This window comes from Spermophilus citellus (assembly GCF_964194105.1).
Source record: "Spermophilus citellus genome assembly, chromosome: 4".
In the NCBI taxonomy this organism is placed as follows: domain Eukaryota; kingdom Metazoa; phylum Chordata; class Mammalia; order Rodentia; family Sciuridae; genus Spermophilus; species Spermophilus citellus.
Window position 1 is genome coordinate 50,225,785 of NC_138185.1, and position 20,666 is coordinate 50,246,450.

Below are 20,666 nucleotides of genomic sequence, written 5' to 3' on the forward strand. Positions count from 1 at the left end.
GACCACCACCACAATTTTATTCTTAAATAAATGCTCAGTCTACGGCCAGGTTAGGAGGACAGGTGGGTGGAATGAGAGAAGTGCAGATCCCAGGCACCCTTGCTGTGGGTGAGCGGACACCCAGGGGAGGCAGAGTTGGCCCAGAAAGGCAAGCAGTATGCACAGGGCCAGAGGAGATAATCCAACTGCTGGAGTCCGTTCTGCCTGTGTCTGGAAGGGCAGAAATAAGCCATGTCTCCACACTCTTGGCAGGTGGTATCAGAAAGCTCAGAGTGGTCCCGAGCCCCTGAGCCCCCTGCCCAGGCTCTCCATGCCCGGCTCAGAAAGTAGGGGATCAACCAAGTGGGGCCAAGTGCGCTGCTGCTGTAAGTGTTCCCAGCAAGAGCTCAGATAGAGTGGCAGGAGAGGGAGAGTGGCCCCATGCCTGCCACCAACACCGTCCACACAGATAAATGTTTGGTCACCGGCAGGACCTCTTTGCCTGCCTGGCTGCATCTGAGTCCTCTCTCCAGGTATGCACCAGGCTCTTGAGCACCGCAGGTGTGGCATTCCCCGGGTTCCAGGGGCCGGGGCTGCAGACCAGAGGAAAAGGGGAGGAGGGCAGGTCTTCATGCTCCCTTCCCAGGCCAGGTTCAGTGCTGGCGCTCAGCTTCTGACTTCCCTAGGAATTCCCTAGATCAAAAGAGGACAAACAGCCAAATTACTGAGCTCAGACCAAAGATTCCATCCCAGTGATCTTCAAGTAGCTGAAGAAGCAGAGGGCACACAGAGGAGGGGGCAAAGAATCTAAGGAGCACCGTGCTCCTGAATAGAAAAATACTGAGGTAAGCGGAGCACAAATGGCATTGTACTGTGTCAAATCCAGGCCAGGGCTTCCATTCCTTATTCTAAAATTTAGCTCTATACTCAGTCTAAATTCTCTGTAATATATTCCTGTTATGGTTTGGAGATGAGGTGTCCCCCAAACACTCCTGTGTTAATGAAGGAATGTTCAGCGGTGAAATGATTAGATAATAAGAGCTGTCACCTAATCCATCCTAGTTTGAATGGACTAACTGGGTGGTAACTGTAGGCAGGTGGGCATAGCTGGAGGAAGTAGGTCACTGGGAGCATGGTTCATTTGGTATCTCTCTCTCTCTTCCCCACCTTCCCTACCACCATGAGCTAAGCTGTTTTCTTCCACCTCAATGTTCTGTCTCATAAAAGGTCCAGAGCAATGGAGTCTATGGGACTGTGGACTGAGACCACTAAAACTATGAGCCCCAAAGAAACTTTACCTCCTCTAAGTTGTTCTTGGTCACAGCAATGTAAAGCTGGCTAACATAATTCCTTTTAAAATGGAAAAAAAAAATACAGCCCTGAAGCAAATCTATACTTTCTTAGGTCTCATATCCCAGTGGCAAAGGATGATAATCCTTTAAAGAAATGCAACTTTGCCTCGGGAACTCTCAAAGGCAGCTAGAGAGGAGCTGAAGTTGGAAGTAGAATTACACATGAGTTATACCTCCATAGAGTTGATTCAGGCAAGCAATTTTAGTCACTGCAGGAAGAAACTAGCACTGTGACCTACTTCTCAAAGACTACTGGCACAAAACAGCAAAAATTACCCTATTATTAACAACGACAGCAGACTCTATGCAGCCCAATGCTCCATTTAAGCACTACACATCATCCTCTGCTTGTCTCGTGCACAGAGAAATTTAGCATCTTGCTTGAAGTCACATGGCTGGTGTTGGGGCCTGTCTATTCTTTGCTTTTAGTACTGGGGATTGAACCTAGGGTTACTTTATTACTGTTCTACATCCCCAGACATTTTTTAAATTTTTTATTTTGAAGCAGATTCTTGCTAAGTAGCTTAGGGCCTAAGAGGCTAAGGCTGGCCTTGAATCTGTGATCTTCCTGCCTCAGCCTCCCCGAGTTGCTGGGATTACAGGCATGTATCATTATGCCCAGCAGCCTGTGTCCTTTGACAGGAAGGTGAGGCTGGGCAGCAAGCTAGACAGAAGCATAAATGAAGGGGTAGTTTGGTCCATTCCAAACTCTGCCCTTTGTCACCACTGCCAAGGCCTCACTCTCATATTTGGGCTCTGTTCTCTGAGGTACAGTCCCTGTTCTATCAAAGATTCTGGCCACTTTGAGGCATCCAGGAACACAGCGTCTCCTTGAACAGTAGCTGGGGTCAGGCTTTTGAAGAGCTTGAGGCAGTGGCAGATATGTATTTGAGTGCTCCTATATATGTGTGGCCATCTGTGAGCTGGGAACAGACTTGTGTGCTGCCCTATGTATGTTCTCATGGTCCTGTATGACCTTTACAATGGGAAGATCACCCACTCCTCTGAGCACAGGTGCAGTCCAAGATGGAGAGAAGATAAACTTTCCAACCCTTCTGTGATGTTAATAGAAGGCTCTTGAGTTATTCTGGCTCTGGGCCCCATTGAGCTCCTCAAACAACTTCAGTGGCTGCCACAGGCTGCATGCCCAAGGCATGAGCCACTACTCCCCAGATGAGGTCCCTAGGTGAGAAGAGAAGGTCTTACCTCAGTATCCGTGGAAGCTCGGGGCTCTTGTAGATGTATTTGTGCCTGTAGCCAAGGTCTGAATGAAAGGGGATAAACTGAACTTTGAAGTCTCGGAAGCTTCGAGATGGTGCAGCAATGTTATAGAGCTGGAGAGAGGGAGAGATGGTTCAGAGCCCAGAGATGGCACCTGGCATGGAGGCCCAGGACCTGAGGGAGACCTGCCTGTAGCCTCTCCTCCAAAAAAGACCAGTCTGGCTGCTTCCTCCAAAGAACATCCCAAGCTCTCATGTACACTTTTGCCGTTGCTGCTGGTCACAGCCATGGGTTGGGGCAGTGGACTTAGGGAACAGGGCTTGAGCTGAGAGGAGCCAGACCTTAGGCTTTGTTCCTCATCTTCAGCAAGCCAGTAGGCTTTCTCTGTTCTTGCTTCCCAGACTACCCTCAGCTGGTCCTCAAGGGAGCAGCTAGCTGGACAATGGCAGGGATGATGCAATGGTAGCGGGTGAGGAGAACCCTGGGATGGAGAGTGTGTTTCTCAGGCTTAGCTGTGTGTTCCTGGGTCAAGGCCTATCAACAATCTGGCTCATAATTTGTCCCGTCTCAGCTCCCTCCCTCCTTTTCTGTTGATGGCTGGGGGTGCATGGGTCTGAGTGTACACTTCTGGGCAGCTTTGTGTCCTCCTGCATGACTTCATTATCTGTGCACTTTATGGAGCTCATATGTGGGTAGAGGCTTTTCCAGGCAAAAAATGTTCTGAGCATGGGGCTGAATCTGCCAGTGAAGCCCAGCACTCATCCCTCCAGATTCCCCTTGCCCCTTCCCATTGCTGTGCCTATGCAGTACTGTCTAGCCCACTCCTTCCACAAGTCTAATCCTGCTTCCTGGCAGCAAAGTCAGCAAAAACCAATGCTGAGGCAACACATATAACACAGAATTCTTCTCATATCAGTCTCATCCCAAAGGCAAGAAAACAGACTAGAAGTTTCTGTATTAGTTCTACCAGTTAGGACCTCTGCTTTGAGGTTGGGGATCCTCATTATTCAGGGTCTTTCCCCGTCAGCTCATAACTGAGGAGTCCTCCTGACCAAGTCCCAAGTTGGCCTTGGCTCTTGAACATGGATAGCTCTCCACTTGAGAAGAATCCCAGTGTGGGGACCTGTTAGTTATTCATTTATTTTTCATAGTTCCTCATGTGGGAAGCATCGGTAGTCTGGCCCCAACCCATACTCTGCTACCAGACCTCTCATGCCCTTCTGAAAAGACGTGGAGGGGATGCAGCAAGGACAAAGTGGTCTCTGAGGCTAACATGGCCTGAGCCCACTTCTTCCCTGTCTGCCCATGTCCAGTCCTACATGCTTGGGCACAAGCCCAGGACACCCACCTTTCTGCCAAGCTGGAAGGGCACGACGGGGTCATCTTCAGCATGCAGGATAAGCAGGGGACAGGAGATGTGCTTCACACTGTGGAGGGAGAGAAAGAGGACCAGCTATAGACTGGGGAGAGGGTGGCGTTGCCTGGACCCTCCACCAAGGCAGGGATCTGGGTTTAGGTTTTACTGTGGTTCTTAACAGGTATGTCTTTACTAGAAAATGAAAAGATAATTTATTAGTTTTTTTTTTTAATCAATATCTATTCCAGTTAGGGGATAAGTGTCGATTAAATTTAGAGATCAATTCATTCCCCAAATTCTGCCCCTGAGTATTTTCTAAAAATTGAGAATGTTTATTTTGCCAGTTTGCATGTTCTTTAAAAGTTACAAAAAATACTTATGAACTGAATAATTTATGTGGGCCAAGAAGTTACTGCAGGGCTGGGGATGTGGCTCAAGCAGTAGCGCGCTGGCCTGGCATGCGTGCGGCCCGGGTTCGATCCTCAGCACCACATATAAACAAAGATGTTGTTAAAAAATAAATATTAAAATTCTCTCTCTCTCTCTCTCTTTAAAAAAAAAAAAAGAAGAAGTTACTGCAAATGAATGTTACTATGAATACATGTTGGTAGAAAAAGTCAATATCTTTTATCTTTGGTGTAAATGACATTTAAGGTCACTCCAGCTCTAAATGTTTATAAATTAAAATTTCAGAAGGTTCAATAGAGCCAGATCCCTTTAACAAACCATGTAACAAAAGGACAAACTCCCAGGATTGGACAGGGTCTAAACTCTCCTGTCAGTCCAACACTGAGGTGGCTGCTGACTACAGTCTCCATCTTTTTTTGTGTGTGTATGTGGTATTGGGGATTGAACACAGGACTTCTCTATCACTAAGTCAAACCCCCAAGCCCTTTTTGACAGGGTTTTGCTGAATTGCCTTGGCTAAACTTGAACTTGTTATTCTCTTGCTTCAGGTTCCGAGTAACTGAACTTACAGGCATGAGCCCCGGTGCCTGGCTTGAGTCCCCAGTAGGGACGTGTCCTCCACAAGGGCAATGCTGGTGCTGTCCTGGAACCTGCAGCAGCACCCAGACTGGGGAGAGATTGTCACCCACAGACATGCAGCCTCTTGCATAATCTATATCCTGTCAGGGGTACACCATATATTCCTGTTTCATGGTAGAGTGTTTCGAGTGTGTGAGTCCCTTCAACCTGAGGTTCCTAGAGAAAGCAGGAAGTACTTGGTATGGACCCTACTCAGAAAGCTTGACTGCACATGAGGTTGGGCCCCTGACTTCCAGTGATATGGGCTGGAGTCCCATGGGTCATGGTACCACAGAATCCACATGCTACACCACTGGGCTCAGTGTGAGGGTAAGGGCCAAAAGTAGCTTGCTGAGGCATAGTACTCACTTTTATATTTTAAGAAGGAATCCAGTTTACTCAGGTATATATTTTTTAAGTTCTAAAACAATACTTACAAACAAGCAGGATATTTTGCCTGTAATATTTGCTAAAATTTTATTTTGTTCTGAGACTCAAAATATATACTTGAGGGCTGGGGTTGTTGCTCAATGGTAGAATGCTTGCCTAGCACATTCGAGGCCCTGGGTTCGATCCTCAGAACCACATAAAATAAACAAAACTATTGTGTCCAACTCAAAAATAAATTTTTAAAAAAGAATATATACTTGAAGAGAAAAAATGCTGTAATTTTATATATTCTGTTTCCAAATGTAGATTGTTGAATATTAACTATATTTAGATAAGGTTATGGTTTATTCTTTTTCTCTTTTTTTAAGAAATTAAAATCCATGAAACAGAAAATTCTCAAAGACAATGTCAATAGAATCTGAAAGTGGTTTAATGAAACGCCTCAACAAGAATATTCAATTTTTGTTTTAAAGAAAGAGCCCTTAACTAGAAATACTTAATTGTGTTTTATTAATAGAAATATTTTTAATAGTTGGTCTTTAATCTCAGCTACCCAGGAGGCTTAGGCAGTAGGATTGCAAGTTTGAGACCAGCCTGAGCAATTTAGTGATACCCCATCTCAAAATTTAAAAAATGCTGGGGATATAACTCAGTGGCAGAACATTTGCCTGGCATGCACAAGGCCCTGGGTTCATCTCCCCTCTCTTGCCCCCATACCATAAACACAAAAGAAATATTTTTAATAATAAACTTTATAATATCTTTCTATTACCAAACACATATCAAATTGCTGAGGCAGTCACTTAAATATATGCTATTTTAATTTTGCTTTAATTTTATAGTCTTTTAAAATTCCTATTTCTTTTTCTTGCAGTCTTTCCCTTTTTTAAAATTTTTTTTAATATTTATTTTTTTTAGTGTTAGGTGGATACAATATCTTTATTTTTATTTTTATGTGGTGCTGAGAATCGAACCCAGTGCCTCACGCATGCTAGGCGAGCACGCTACTACTTGAGCCACATCCCCAGCCCAGGCTTTCCCTTTTTAAAGATCAGTTTTGTTAGAACAACACTAAATATCCTGAATTCCACTTTAGTTGGGTAATGTGACAAATGAGGCTTATCTAGGGGGTTCCTGGTGTTTTCCTAAATTAGTCAGTCAACCACAATACTTACTTTTCATCATTTGCAAATTTAATTCCACTGCTTGTAATGGGATCCAGGAAGAACCAGTCAAACCCAGGAAAGTATCGATATATCTGAAGACAAGATGGAAACCATTTTCATAAGAACTTATTAAGATATTTATGTGCAAGGCAAAGGTCAAGCACTCAGTTTAAGTTCAGGAATTTACAATATAATACCCTTAAATACCTATCTCTGTAGCAGAGGGGACAACTCCTACCCCCTGCTTTGTGATTAGGGGCAGAAAACTAACCCACCAGGCCCATAAACAGGCTATAGCAGGAGCTGCCTGCAAATGGGGCTCCTGCACCTCAGAGCTGTCACCAAAATCCAGTTCAGAAGCCAGACTTCCCATAGACATGAGGGCTGCCACCTCCAAGAAAATGAAGGTCTGTGGCTGCTTTCCTCATGCAATTTCAGAGAAAATGCAACATCAGAAATTAAGACAAAATAAAAGGCTTCTGCAGCTGCTTGAGATCAAGGTGGTCCAAAACACAGGGCTCAGAATTCACAGTAGGAAGGAGAGAATAAGGGATCAGAATTTATAAGAAGGGTCCAAGGCTTCAGTCACAGATAGTGAGAGACACAAGGGCTAATTCACCCTGGAATCTCCAGTGAGAGTTACATGGGTTTCATACAAAGACATGATGGGGAGGCCAGACTCCCCAATCCACCCAGCCTGGCTCCCAAGCAGAGAGTACTGGATGCCCACCAGCTCCATCCCTGGGGATGGAGCCAGGACATCTGCCTCAGCCTGGGTTGAGCCCCACAGGCTTGCTTAATAGCAACATGGTGGGCAGTGACAACACGTGGGCAACAGTACTACGCAAGTAATGAGACTACATGGGAAGGCCTCCTGGCGGCCAGCTGCCCTTCAATAATCCAACTCTTCCATCCTACTTGGCTGAAAAGTTATGAGTTTTCTGGGAAGCTCTGCAGGCAGGCCAGTGCCTAGAACTAGGATTAATTTTTTAATGAAATCTGTATTCATGAGAATATTTAAATTATATTTTTATAATTATTATTCTTATTTGTAATTATCCACTTAGCTACTTTTATGTTATAGTAATTATCTTAATAATGAAAAAAATTTAGTTTTTAATAAAATCTGCACTTACCACTGAAAACGGATGGCTCTTTGCTTCTTCTCGGATATTAGTGAATGGAGATTCCAATATAAGGGCATCTGGAGGTGTCTCTAGATAAACAAAATCACAAACAAAGGTCTGAGTGGCACAGGTGAAGGCTCCATGTGAGAGTTCCCCTGATGGGACAGTAAGTCTAAGGAGCATCTCTTCCATATGGCAATCCACCCCTGTCAGTCAGGTGTGGGGGGTGCCCACGAGGGGGCCCCAGGTGGCTTCTAAGCATCCTATGGGAGGGCAGGCTTGGGTCAACCCAGAATCTCCACCCTTGATGCCCAGCTAGTGCCATCACTGTGCTGCTTGCTGGCCAGCCCTGGCTTGATAAGAACTTGCAGTAGGTGCTGGAATGCTAATTGTTAGGATGAGGGGCCCAGCTCAGGGCAGCAGAGGTCTGTACCTCGCTCACAGAGGCGCCGCACTAGATTTGTCGCCACCCTAGAAAGAAAGAAAAATACAGTTCAGTTGAATTATGACCAAAATTGTTTTGATGAGATTGTCCTGATCCTGGAAAACATTCAGAGAAGCTCTGGGACCTGAGAAACTAATGATGGGGTTTCAAGGCAGAGTAGGGGTAATAAAATGCCTCCAAGGAGGAGGGCACAGGCCACCTGCTGACCTCTCTGACAAGGTGCCTTTGACTTCCACCCTGTCAGTGGGGAGGAGATTGGGGTCTGCATGCACCCTTCCTGGAGATGGCAGCATTAATCACCAACAAGGACCAGGGGCCTATCACCATCCCAGGATCACACAGGGCAGGTCCACGTAGACAGTCACAGGAATAGTTGGTGTCCCTGCATTAGGGCCTCCCATGAGGCACACTAATAATTTTCCAAAAGGAATAGGGGCTCTGCACTACATACTTCCAACCTACAGGATGCAGTCCAAGTGAGGAGCAAGAGCTGAGAAAAGGCCAAGTCACTGTCTCTGAAGGAAAAGGTGGAAGGAAGAGGGGCAGCTACAGAAGGCTCCTTTCAGAAATATCCTAGACCTTGCATCAGCATAAGCAATTCAGGTTGTACACAAATGGACTTAGGATGCTTCCTGTCTTGGCAGATTTAGGATGCTTCCTGTCTTGGCAGATTTAGGATGCAGACCACACATTGCTCCTCCCCTACACTTTTTGGTGTCTAAATGGCAAAGCTGCTTAATAACATTTCTAGTTTGCACACTTGGACTTGATGGCCTGCCCATGCTCTTCAAAGTCATATCTGACACAAAGCCCTAGTGCCCGCACAGCAGGAGCATTGTTCCATTTGCACTGGGTGAGGGCCCTCTGCAGAGATATTCGTCTCTGTTACAACTACCCCTGTTTGTCCTGAGGTACTTCCTGGGATACACAGTTATAGCAGTTCAGTCCCTTTGAGGTACTTTGTGGTGCTTTACCCTCCACTACAGGTACCAGGAATCAGGGTTGTTGAGACTAATGGTGTCTCAGGGTCAGAGGCATCCTCAAGGCCAGGGGCTCTTTTCAGATCCCAGGCTGGAGTGTCACCTGGAAGTCCACTAAAGTTCACTCCTGCTGGAAGCTCTTACCCAGTGCCCAGGGAATGGCCCCAAATATACACAGGGTTGTCACCACTCCTTGCTTTGATCCAGTCAAAAACGTGGAGTGCATCATATGTCATGCCCCGCTCCGATGGTGTTCCTACTGAGTCACCCCAACCTGCAAGAGAGGAACAGCAGGTAGGAGAAGGAAGTCAAAGGCAGATCATGAAACCAGGAGAGCGACAGTAGAGAAGCTGTCTGGTGAATGCCTTTGGTCCCACCCACATTGCTAGCAGACTGGGTGTTAGGGGAGGGAGAGGCCCTCACTTACCCTCCAGCACTGGTGAGGGAAGATGGGAGGGCCTGGCAGTGATCTTTCCTGTCCCCTGATGACTGGACAAACCAGAGGTTCCCAGTCACTCTAAGTAGGTGGGCTGTATACTTGGTGACTAACAGAACAGAGTCAACAAAATACATCCCAGAACCTCAGACACATATCCTGACAGGGCCGCCTACAAGTATGGGCATCTCTAAGGCCAGGCCAGAGGCTCTCCTCCTTCCTTTCCCTGATGGGAGACTAACCTTCCAACACTTAAGCCCAGTGGTGGGGCTGGTTCAAGAAGGAATGCTGACAGACCCAGACAGGAAGAGCCTATCCTGCCCAAGGTCTGAAGAAAAGCAGAGCTGGAATAGGAAGGAGGATTTCCAGGCTCAAGGGAACTCTGATCCTCCCCAACTACTCCTCCTCCCATCTCCTGCAAAGGTTAAGTGCAATTGTCTTTCTAGCAGTTCAGCAGTGAGTCATCATCAAATAAAATGAAAGCACTACCAGGTTCAGAAGAGCTGGTCCTGCTGCATAAGCAAACCCCAGTTAATGCAAAAGGACAGAAGGAAAAGGCTCCCTGACCTCAGAGGAGGGAGGGGTGAGGAAGGACAGGGTAAGGCTGAAGACTCAAGGCACCCTGTGGGTGACAGGGACATAGGAATATGGAAGTAGAAGGAGAGATAGAGGAGTGACAGAAATATGGAGGTGGTCCATCAGAGACAGGAATAGAGAGACAGAAAAATAGTCAAAGGTGGAACTAGGGGGTCACTCATACTACTCAGAAATGCAGAGATGCAGTAAGAACTGAAAAGAGAAGGTGTTGTGGGGTGCTTTTCATGACAGCCATACAGGGTGGTGAACAAAGAGGAAGTGGCCACTTATTATTATCCTAAGATGTCCAGCATGTAACAGGAAGAGGAAAGGATGATAGAGTGAACTATTTTCCAAGCTCTTCCAAATATGGAAGAGTATTCTTTTAAATTGGTTGTTTACTGTTGATACAAAGCACTTCTACTGCTTGTTAAGGTAGAATATTTGTAACGTACATCAAACTGTGGATTCTTGATTTGTCTACTAGCAAAACCTGATTCATTCAAAACAGAAAGAAGTGCTGAGGGTACAGAAGAATTGGTTTTCTTTCTTAATGATTTTATTTCCTATTTCTATTACTTCACAAGGCTGGCTCTGCTGCTGAGCATAAAATTTGCCTAATTTCCAGCTTGGGGAGAGTTTGAATCCAGTTAAGAAAAAGAAAAAAAAAAGGCAATATTTTTTTCATTTAAATGTTGCTGGGACACATGTTGGGGTTTCCAGATGCCAGCGCCTATCTTACCAGGTGTTCTCAGGTGTCTGTCAGGGGCTTTGCCAGAAAAGTCATTTCTCTGGACCCACATCAGAAAAGACCCAAAGCCTTCACCACCCTTGACATGGTTACAATTGTCACAGGTCATAGAACAACAAAAGCAAGCTGCCAGACCTATAGGCTCTTAGAGCAAGCATGTCCATTAGATATGATTAGAAGAAGTGGGAATGTGCACAGATGCACTCTCAAATCTCACCTCTGTAGTCAAAGGTGACCACATGGTAACCGAGGGAACTCAGCACCTGAAATGTGAAAAATACACATCTTTGGCAACAAATCCAAGCATCTCTGATTGAGGACAACTTGTCTCTTCTAAACCCATCCAGAGTTCTGTCTTTGTGCCTTGTACACAGTGGAGTCTTCATAACATGCAGACTGACTCCTGCTTGGATCTGCTAGTGCAGGATGTGCTGACTTCCTTTGCCTAAGGAACATGGAAAGGGCACGTCTTCTGCTGCTTAGATGGCTGAAGCACCCAGTACAGCACTCTGTTCATGCTGCAGGATAGCTCAGTGTCAGCCTCCTTGTGGGCAGACAGCTCTCAGGTGCTTCCAAAGAGCTTTAACAACCCAGCACAACAGCAGACATACAGAAGAGAAATCCACAGCATGGAGAGGACACTTACTGCAACCCAGCATCACTCAAGATTTTGTGGTTTTGTTGAATTTTTTCTCATGACTAGTTATTTAAAAATCCCTATAGACCAGCTGACCTTTTCTGTTGTGATTATAGGCATGGGCCGCTGTGCCTGACTGGGGAACATTTTTAAATTATTGAATTATTTTATTTATTGTTAGGTACTTTTATTTTTAATAGGAAATGCATACCTACAGCTCCACATTCAAAAGACACAAAAGGAAACAGAGCAAGCCCACACTTGCTCCTATCCCTGCCATCTAGACCCTCCCTAGCTTTCCAGCATCCATGGACTGTAGTATCCAGAGCTATGCCTCCAGGCATCATTCTGTGCCCTGGTTGGGGTGTGAACAGAGCAATGTGGAGGCTGCTATGCCACTACCATTACCCACAGCTACTTGCCACTTCCCTGTATTTGGGAAGATCTGGTGCCATTCTCCCAGGCAGCCTGGTACTTCCTGCCCATTCCCAGCCCCCTGCAGAGCCAGCATCCAGAGCACAACACAGCATGCCTCCTGCACCTGGTCAGGGAGAGTTACTTCCATGATAGAAACCTCAAGTGCACTGGTAATTTCTCTGGCACTTGCCTTTCCTGACTTGGTCCACATCTCTGCGGATGTTCCTTTCTGCCCTGTTAGCAGATGAAAACACTCCCCTGAGAGAAGGCAAGGGATGGTCAATCCAGGGCACTCAAAAAATAAATAAGTAAACATTAAAAACCCCAAACAAGCCAGGCATGGTGGTTCACACCTGTAATTCCAGAGACTTGGGAAAAGGCTGAAGCAGGAAGATTGAAAATTCAAGGCTAGCCTCAGCAACTTAGTGAGACCTTACCTCAAAATAAAAAATAAAAGAACTGGGGATGCAGTTCAGTAGTAGAGAGTCCCTGGGTTCAATCCCTAGTACCAATAAAACAAAAAAATTAAATACCTTTTATACAGTTTGCCGATAGTTAGGAGATGATTCACAAAGTGCATGGATTCTGATTTTAGAGGCCAGTTAGGGGCAGCATAATGGGAAAAACCGTGATAAAATCAGCCAGGCACTATCATACAGCACATCTACCGTTACAAGTTATTAATTCAAGTGATTCCCTCTGTTTCTGCCTCCTGGAATAAAACAGTACTGCTCGTTCTGGCCAGCGAGCTGTGGACACTTACCTTATAGAGCTCCACCCGGTGGTCGCCTCCTCTGAAAGGAACAGGAAGTGGGTGTTAGTGCCCCACCTCAGAGAATGATGTCCAAGTCAATCCTGGAGGGTCTGGGATCCCAAACCCATTCCAAGGAGGGACCTATACTGGACAGATGATCTCTTTCTTGGTTCTCTTAATCCTTCTCAGGTTTCCTAAGTGGCCTCAATCTTGCCTCTGGCAGTACTGACTTTTTAAAAATTTTTTTGGTACTGGGGATTGAACTCAGAAGTGGTTAACCACTGAGCAATATCCTCAGCCCTTTTTATTTTTTATGCTGAGACAATGTCTTGCTAATTTGCTTTGGGCCTCATTAAGTTGCTGAAGCTGGCCTGGAACTTGTGATTCTCGCGCTTACCGAGCTGCTATGGGTCACTGTGCCTGGCTGAGGAGCACTTTTAAATTATTGAATTATTTTAATTATTGTTAGGTACTTTTATTTTTAATAGGAAATGCATACCTACAGCTCCACATTCAAAAGACACAAAAGGAAACAGAACAAGCCCACACTTGCTCCTACCCCTCTCATCTAGCCCCTTCCTAGCTTTCTAGCATCCAAGGACTGTAGCATCCAGAGCTGTGCCCCCAACGAAACCTGGATGGGTACCTTTTTGTCCTACTCCACATTTCCTTAGGACTCAGCAGATAGTCAGTGCTCTGCTTAGCAGAGGCTCCCTGTCCTCATCTCTTGGCTCCCCCTACCTTGTGCTAACATGTTTACTGCTATGGCCAGCCTGTACTGATGTCTCTTCACCCATGTTTGCCCCACCTGTAGACACAGAGGCATGTACCACTGTGACCTGGCAGTATTTCATCAGTATATGCCTCTCACCATAGTATGTAGGGATGGCAGACTTCCAGCCCCTCTCCAGCAGACCTCAGCTTTTGAAGCATCTCTCATTTCTAAGGCTCAGTGCACTAAATGTTTCACATATTTGTACTTCTCTGTATAATGACCATTTATCCCTCATTCCATTTTCTGTCCAGTTGTTCAGCTATTGCAGTGGATAGACCCCACAACAGGGATCAACAAGCATTAATGAGTCCATTTCTAGTATATGGCTGTGGTGGTGCACAGTAATGTTGCAGGGAAACAATGATGAAATGGAGGAAAGCCAATATACAGCAGAAGCAAAAATAAAAAGGAATGGTTCCAAGATCAGGAATAAATACTATAAAATGTTTTTAGTTAAATTTGGAAGAGTTCATGGTAGCTGTTTGCTCAATTCCTTCTATAAAGTTAAGAGGAAAAAGGGCTGCTAGGTGTGGTGGTGCATGCCTGGAATTCCAGCTACTTAGGAGGTTGATGCCATAAGTTCAAGGCTAATTTCAGTAATATAGCAACATCATGTCTCAAAATAAAAAAAAATAAAAGGGGCTGGGAATGTACCTCAGTGGCAGAGGGCTTCCTAGCAGACATGAGTTCCCCCAGTACTGCATAAATAAACAAACGAATGAATGAATGAATGAAAGAAATAGGGGCTGAGAGGATCTGGAAGTGATCTGGATCTATGATCCTGCAAACTAATGGATCCCAAAACCCTCTAGGAGGTCTTCCCTGGGGGAATCTAGTTAAAGAAGGGGCTCTGAGGACAGGGGTGCAGACAGAACCAGGAAGAATACAGGTGGACCTGTAACACAGGTGGTCTTTGGAGGGTGACAAACTGAAAGTCACATTTCCTCTCAAACCTGAAGTTATAGACAGGCTTTGTCTGTTTGTTGTTGTTGTTTTTTTTTTTTTTAAACCATGTGATTGGAACTGCAGAACTGTGCCTTATTCACTGCCAACTATAGTTTTCTTATTTATAGAAAGATGCTACAAGAGCTGTTTGTAGCCACTTGCTCTTTGGAAAGCAGAAGAGAAACCCTCTGTAGCTTGTCCCACACAAAGAAGAGAACAAAATGCACTGGGCACACGTGACTCAGTAGCCAAGCACTCTGTTCTTGGCACAGAGACCATCCTGTGGGCTGTGCTTTTGGGCTTTCTGTAATACCCTCTGCACAGCTTTGCAGTACTGACATCCAGGCCTGCTTTCTCTCTAGAAAGGGCTCTTTATTGTTCTCTCTGATACTTTTGCCTATAAAATATCCTCCCCCTCAACCACCCCAACCCCAGCCCTGTGGGGGCACCCTTCCTCCCTGCTAGCTCCTTCTGGCTGTCAGAGGTGACCTAAGGAAGCAGCAGAAACAGTGACTTTAGGGTTCTCAAACAATACTTCACACAGAAAATGCATCTCCCTTCCTCCCCCATCGTGGGCACTCCACAGAGGCTCTTCTGAACAACATCATGTGGTGGAAGGGGCATCAGCTGTCTTTGGGTGGGGAAAGCAACTCCAGTTCAAAGGATGAGCTGTTAAACTCACTCATGAGAAGCATCTGTGATAAAACCATATGGCCTTGTATTTCATCAAGTCTGTTAGGACATGCTGGCATTGCTGGTGTCAGAGCTGCCTCCAGAGAGCTGATCCCATGATGGGTAGCCCAAGAGGACTGGCATATCCACATACATCAGCTGGGGTCTTTGCTGGCTGCCCTCTGCCTTCTCTCCTGCCCCTGTCTGTACCCTGAAGCTATCTCACAGGTAATACAGACCTGCCTGCCAATCTCAGATGGGGATAATAAACAGAGAAAAACAGTGGTAAGTGGACAGGAGACATTTCCCCCAAGATGCACTGTAGCCACTGTCAAGTGTCATCAGGACCCTTCCTCTGAGTGACTATCACATCCTCCTTCCTTCTGAGAAATTCTTCTCCCTAAATCACACAGGGACAGGATTTTGTCCTTTAATATTATAGCAGGAAATAGGAAACATCCCCCTCTGGGTGGCCTCCTCCTCCATCTCAACCCAGGGATGGGCTTCAGATAAGTTGACTGGGCACAGCTTCCCACAGTTGCTCAACACTGTGGTCTCCAAGGAAGCAGAGCCAGGTATGCTTTGCAAACCAGACCTGTTAGTCCTTTGCACATAGTTCTGCCTGAGCCTGTTGGAGAAGTTCTGCCTCATGTAAACTTCACTTAAACTCCAGCCTTCCCCCACCCCTAAGAACTCTGCCTTTTTCTTCATTCTTGGGACATTCTCACTCATTGCAATGTAAACTCAATCTGTAGGACTCTAGTTTTGCTCCTAGTGGCCTGGGGGCAGTACATTCAGAAAGGAAATGTGCTCTACAGGGAGGATGCACTGTCTGTGTGGTTTCCTTTACCTCACCTGGTCCCTGCATTCCCATGCAGGTACAAAATGATGGGATGGTTGGAAGCCAAGGCATCCTCATACCACATCTGGTCCTTTCCTTGGGCATTCTTCCACCAGACGGCAGGGATGGTATGCCTAGAGACAGAAGCAGAGGGAGTGGCATGGATAGATACCTCTTCTGCACACAATAGTTAACTATAGGCAGGGTTACAGAGGTAGCTCCAGTCTCAGAAAGCAGAAAGTAGCTCATTACCTACATAAGGATGGAGTAGGGCAGCAGCATTTCCCATCAGTGGAATAAATAACTAGGATCTGCAAGCTGGAAGGCTTATGCTAACAGCTGCAGAAGAAGTGTTTCCTGATTGGCCATGGGCCTCAAAAGCTTGTACTGGTAACAATTAACAAGGTAGGGGAGTCATTTCTGTAGGCAAGAGCCTGCCTGAATTCTGGAGCAGAGCTGGGACAACATGGGATGCAGAGACATGTTCACAATCAACTGGGCTCATTCCATGATCTCAATCAACTGAGATCATTAGTTTGTTCAGCAAATTCCTCTTTCAGAGAGATACTTTTTTTTTTTTTTGTACTGGGGGGTTGAACCCAGGGGTACTTTATCACTGAGCTAAATCCATAATCCTTTTTATTTTTGATTTTGAGATAGGGTCTTGCTAAATTGCTTAAGGCCTTGCTAAGTTGCTAAGGATAGCCTTGAATTTGCAATCCTCCTGCCTCAGCATCCCCTAAGTTAGTGGGATTATAGGTGTGTGCTACTGCACCTGGTTAAGGTTAATTTTAACTCAGGCCAAATTGAATACTATTAATCAATAGGGAAGATTTGAATTAATAAGAATTTTCTGTAAATCTTGTTTGTATCTCTAATCCATTCAAGAGGATCATATTTCAGGGTGATTCTGGCCACTATAATTACCATGATAAATCATACAATCAAGCCTCCAGAATAGTAGGTCCACTTTAAAAGTGCTAGAAACTGAGGTGCTTCCAGAAGCCAGTCTATCCCAAACTTTGGGCTCCTGATAGAATTCTAGGAAGCTTCTAGGCAGCAGAAAAGGTCCTATTTCTGGGCCTCTCCTTCAACTTGTTTACATGGGCTTTCTAAGCTGATGGCCAAGAATGGCTGTCAGGTGGCACTTGAGCCTTTCTTTCAGGATGCTGACTGATGAGATGATGGTGAGGGCAGTTGTCAATGGAGTCTGTTATATCCTGAGGCTCTGGTGTCATCATGAAGGCACAGGGCATGAATGGGGCAGAGACTGGCACCCAGAAATACACTGTATGACTGTTGCTACTTTGAGACTTGATATTAAAAATTTTGGGGGGGTAACTGATAATTTATGTAGGTGTTGTTGGTGTTTTAAACTTAAATACCATCACCATAAACACCCCTCCTGCAATATGACAGATCCAAGTTCATCAGTGGAGTCCAAACCATTCCCATAAAATAGCTCTGAGTAAAATAGTTCAAGCTTCTGACATAAGAAAGTGAGGAGTCCCACAGGAACACGTGTCACTGACTGACAGATTAAATCATATCAGAAACTGACAAAAGACTCTAATCCCACAACGAACTTCTAAGAACAAAAATCTCCCTTTTTCTTTAAAGTTCTTTACTAAGGACCATTATTAGAAGTGTCCCCTCGTGTACACTGGGAATCTACTCAAGGCATTTCATTTACAAACTTCTCACATACACAGCAGTTTTCTGAGACAGTGGAAAGAGACTCTATGGCTACTGAAAACTAAACCCGGCTAGATAAAGAGGCAGTGATTCACAGCTGCTTCTGAGGGGGAAAAAAATGCCACAGTGAAACTGGTCAGCTTTGATTCAGTAACATGTGCTTATCTATCATCCATCTATCTATCTATCTATCTATCTATCTATCTATCTATCTATCTATCAAAATAAACAAACAAACCAAAAAACTAACCAACAAACAAAAAACCAAAGCATTAAAGTGTATTCCAAGGAGACAAAGAGAACTCACAGGGCATAAGTCCAGTTTAAATTTGTGGCAAATAAAGAAAATACTTAGAAGACAGCAAGCACTACCATTGCCACTCCTGAGAAGTGCTACAGGTGGAAATGAATCAAACTGTTTTCAGTAGCTAGATATTCGTTTCTCTGAAAAGGTACATTCAAACCTGTGCTTGCAATTATGTGCTTACATTCTCTTTATTTCTAGCTTATTTTTTGTTTACCTTGGATACAAAGCTTTTTAAAAATAATCTAGTTTAAAAAGCCTTTGCTGTTTTTAAAACCCCAGGATAGAGTTTGGTGCCACTTCATACTGCACCATCAGGATCAAATTTAGCTGAGATTTCTGTGTGGAATAGGAAAGGGTGAAGGTAAAAGTGAGCAAGCAACACTTTGGAGACTAATGTCAAGGACACTAGCAGAGCTAAGCAGGTCTCTCCTAGCCTCTTGGAGAGGCCCCCAAAGTTGGTGCCTCAGCCCTGCAGCTGCATTGCAGTCACTCACCAGACTCCAATAGTCACATCTTCTTCTGGCTGGAGGTAATAATTGCATGTGTGATTCAAACCTTGATCCTGCGGTTTTTTCAAGTCAATAAAATAGGGAACCCTCACTGTGGGGGGACAAGGAGATAAAAATCACAGTTAGTGGGGGAGGAAGGACATGTACACACATGCACAAACACGTGCACACTCACACATAACCCACTCACAAGTGCATACATGCATGTACATGCACACCCACAAAAGCACACCTACTCATAAAATACATGTCTGCACACATATGCCTGTGTCAACAAATACAACGCTTACAGCAAAGGTGAAGCTCTCAAAAAGTAAAAGTACTATTTCTTCAGGATCCCTACAATATGGGACCCCCTAGGCCCAGGCAGGGATGGGTCTGAGGGTTCTGGAGCACTAAGAGCTTCCTAGATACTGCTGTAAGGATGGGATCTGAGCAGATCCTGGAAACAGAGAGGTTGTTCAAGGTGTGAGGAGATGCAAGAGAATGAAGAAAATGTCCTCAACAGGCCTGAGGAGGCTGCATAAGAGCTCAGCTAAGCTGTGCTTGGAGGTGTGGGCTGGCGTAGGTGGAAGGCTGATGGGAAAGGGGTGATGTATGAGATGTTCTGGGGCTGGATCCACAGGACCCAAGGATCCAATGAATGCAGGAGGTAAAAAGTTTCTAATACTGTCACTTAATGCAGGAAGAACAGCAAAAAAATGAGGTGTGGGGGCAGTGAAATAAATGAGTTCATGGAATCCTGTCCAGAGTAAGTAAAGTTGGGAATGCAATGAGGCAACAGGAGTCCTATAGTGAAGAGGTCACCTGTCAGTAGAATGAGGGCTGAATAAACTGTTGCCCCAAACTGGAAAATCATGGGGCCTTTAGATTGAGGATTATCCAGAACACAAAGGCAGATGAGAGGAGCAGGAAAGGAGCCATTGTACAAGGTACTATGCAACCCCTCCCGGTTACTGCAGACACAATCAGAGTCAACATAAACAACCCATTTGTGTGTGGCTCAGGAAAATACAGAAAGATATATGCCAGGTGTGTGTGTCGGGGGGGAGGCTTAATTTTTCCCTTATATGCCATGGTACTTTTATTACTTGTGGCAAACACAACCTTTGGAAGAGAAATTTAATTGAAAATGAAAAACTCAAATAAAAACCCCACAAACCCTGAGAAGCAATTTATTCACTTAAAATAGCAGGCACAGTGACAAAGACTGACATGTGGCATAACCTCGTCTTTAGGAGGAAGCCCTAGCTGCTGACTGCTTTCTTTGGTGAAGAGAGGGTTTCACTACTAACCTCATACATCATGTGGCACTGTGCTTGTCTAGTTCTCACTTCCTCAAATGCCAAGACTTGAGGAACATTTGCTGAATAAATGAACCATCTGACTCACGAGGACATGGGAACATACATGCCCCTTTCCCAGAAACTCCTGAGTGTCTACCCCATACCATGCCAGGAGACAAATCTTCCACTGGACTGTTGTTTCTGCCTCCAACTTCTTAATCCATCTCTTCAATAAGAAGCAGACTAAATTTTAAAAGCTTTCCTGAAGTGTCCTTGTTACAGGCTATCATGTCCCTCCAAAAGATATTTTAAAGTACCAGTGCCTTATACCTAAGAATTTGACCTTACTCAGAAACAGGATCTTTATTGAGGTAATTAGGCTTAAATGAGGTCATTAGGTGTATGAGAAGATGGGGCAGAGACTGGACCAATGCATCTACAAGCCAAGGGATGTCAAGGGGTTCTGGCCATCACCAGATGATAGAAGAGGCAGCAACAACTCTATCCCAGAGTTCCAGATGAACTGCAAGCCTGGCTGACATTTTACTGTCAGACTTCTGTCCTCCAGAATTGTGAGGGAGTAAATTTCTGTTTTAAGTTTCCCAGTCTGTGTATTTATTAGGGCACCCCAAGAAATGGACACAACCACAATAAAGGAGCTCAGATTTTATCCTGGCAGGAGGACCCAGTGAAGGCCTAGAAGGTGATTCCACTTCATGGCCCACTCCAATGTCTCTACTTTGTTGCTCTATTGCATGCTTTTGGAACCTGAAAGCTAAGGTTTGATGTGCATCACCATCACCATCACCATCTAACAACTGTGAGGTAAGATGACGCCCTTAATAAAACTAAGTATTCCAACCTGGTGCCCACTGTCAATCCCTACACCCAGACTCATTTAAGTAGGCCTGCCTCTGAAGCTGGAACTGACCTTCCCCACCCCCCAACTAAATGGAGGGTGGTGTCAATTAAGGGCTGATGCACTAGGCCTCTGCTGGCTTGGCTTCAGATCTTGCTCAGTT

General features: G+C 45.1%; 1 protein-coding gene across 1 annotated transcript in view; it reads right to left on the reverse strand.

Annotated features, from left to right (window-relative positions):
- ABHD12 (abhydrolase domain containing 12, lysophospholipase) overlaps positions 1–20,666 on the reverse strand; it is a 95,047-nt gene continuing 74,381 nt past the window's right edge. The window contains exons 3-13 of the mRNA XM_081292145.1: positions 18,344–18,449; positions 15,862–15,981; positions 12,624–12,654; positions 11,024–11,069; positions 9,188–9,317; positions 8,052–8,089; positions 7,628–7,707; positions 6,501–6,583; positions 3,901–3,979; positions 2,538–2,665; positions 1–672 (exon numbers count right to left, since the gene is read on the reverse strand). Of these exons, the coding sequence (XP_081148271.1) occupies positions 633–672; positions 2,538–2,665; positions 3,901–3,979; positions 6,501–6,583; positions 7,628–7,707; positions 8,052–8,089; positions 9,188–9,317; positions 11,024–11,069; positions 12,624–12,654; positions 15,862–15,981; positions 18,344–18,449 (881 nt within the window). The 3' untranslated portion in view covers positions 1–632. The remainder of the gene's footprint in view (positions 673–2,537; positions 2,666–3,900; positions 3,980–6,500; positions 6,584–7,627; positions 7,708–8,051; positions 8,090–9,187; positions 9,318–11,023; positions 11,070–12,623; positions 12,655–15,861; positions 15,982–18,343; positions 18,450–20,666) is intronic.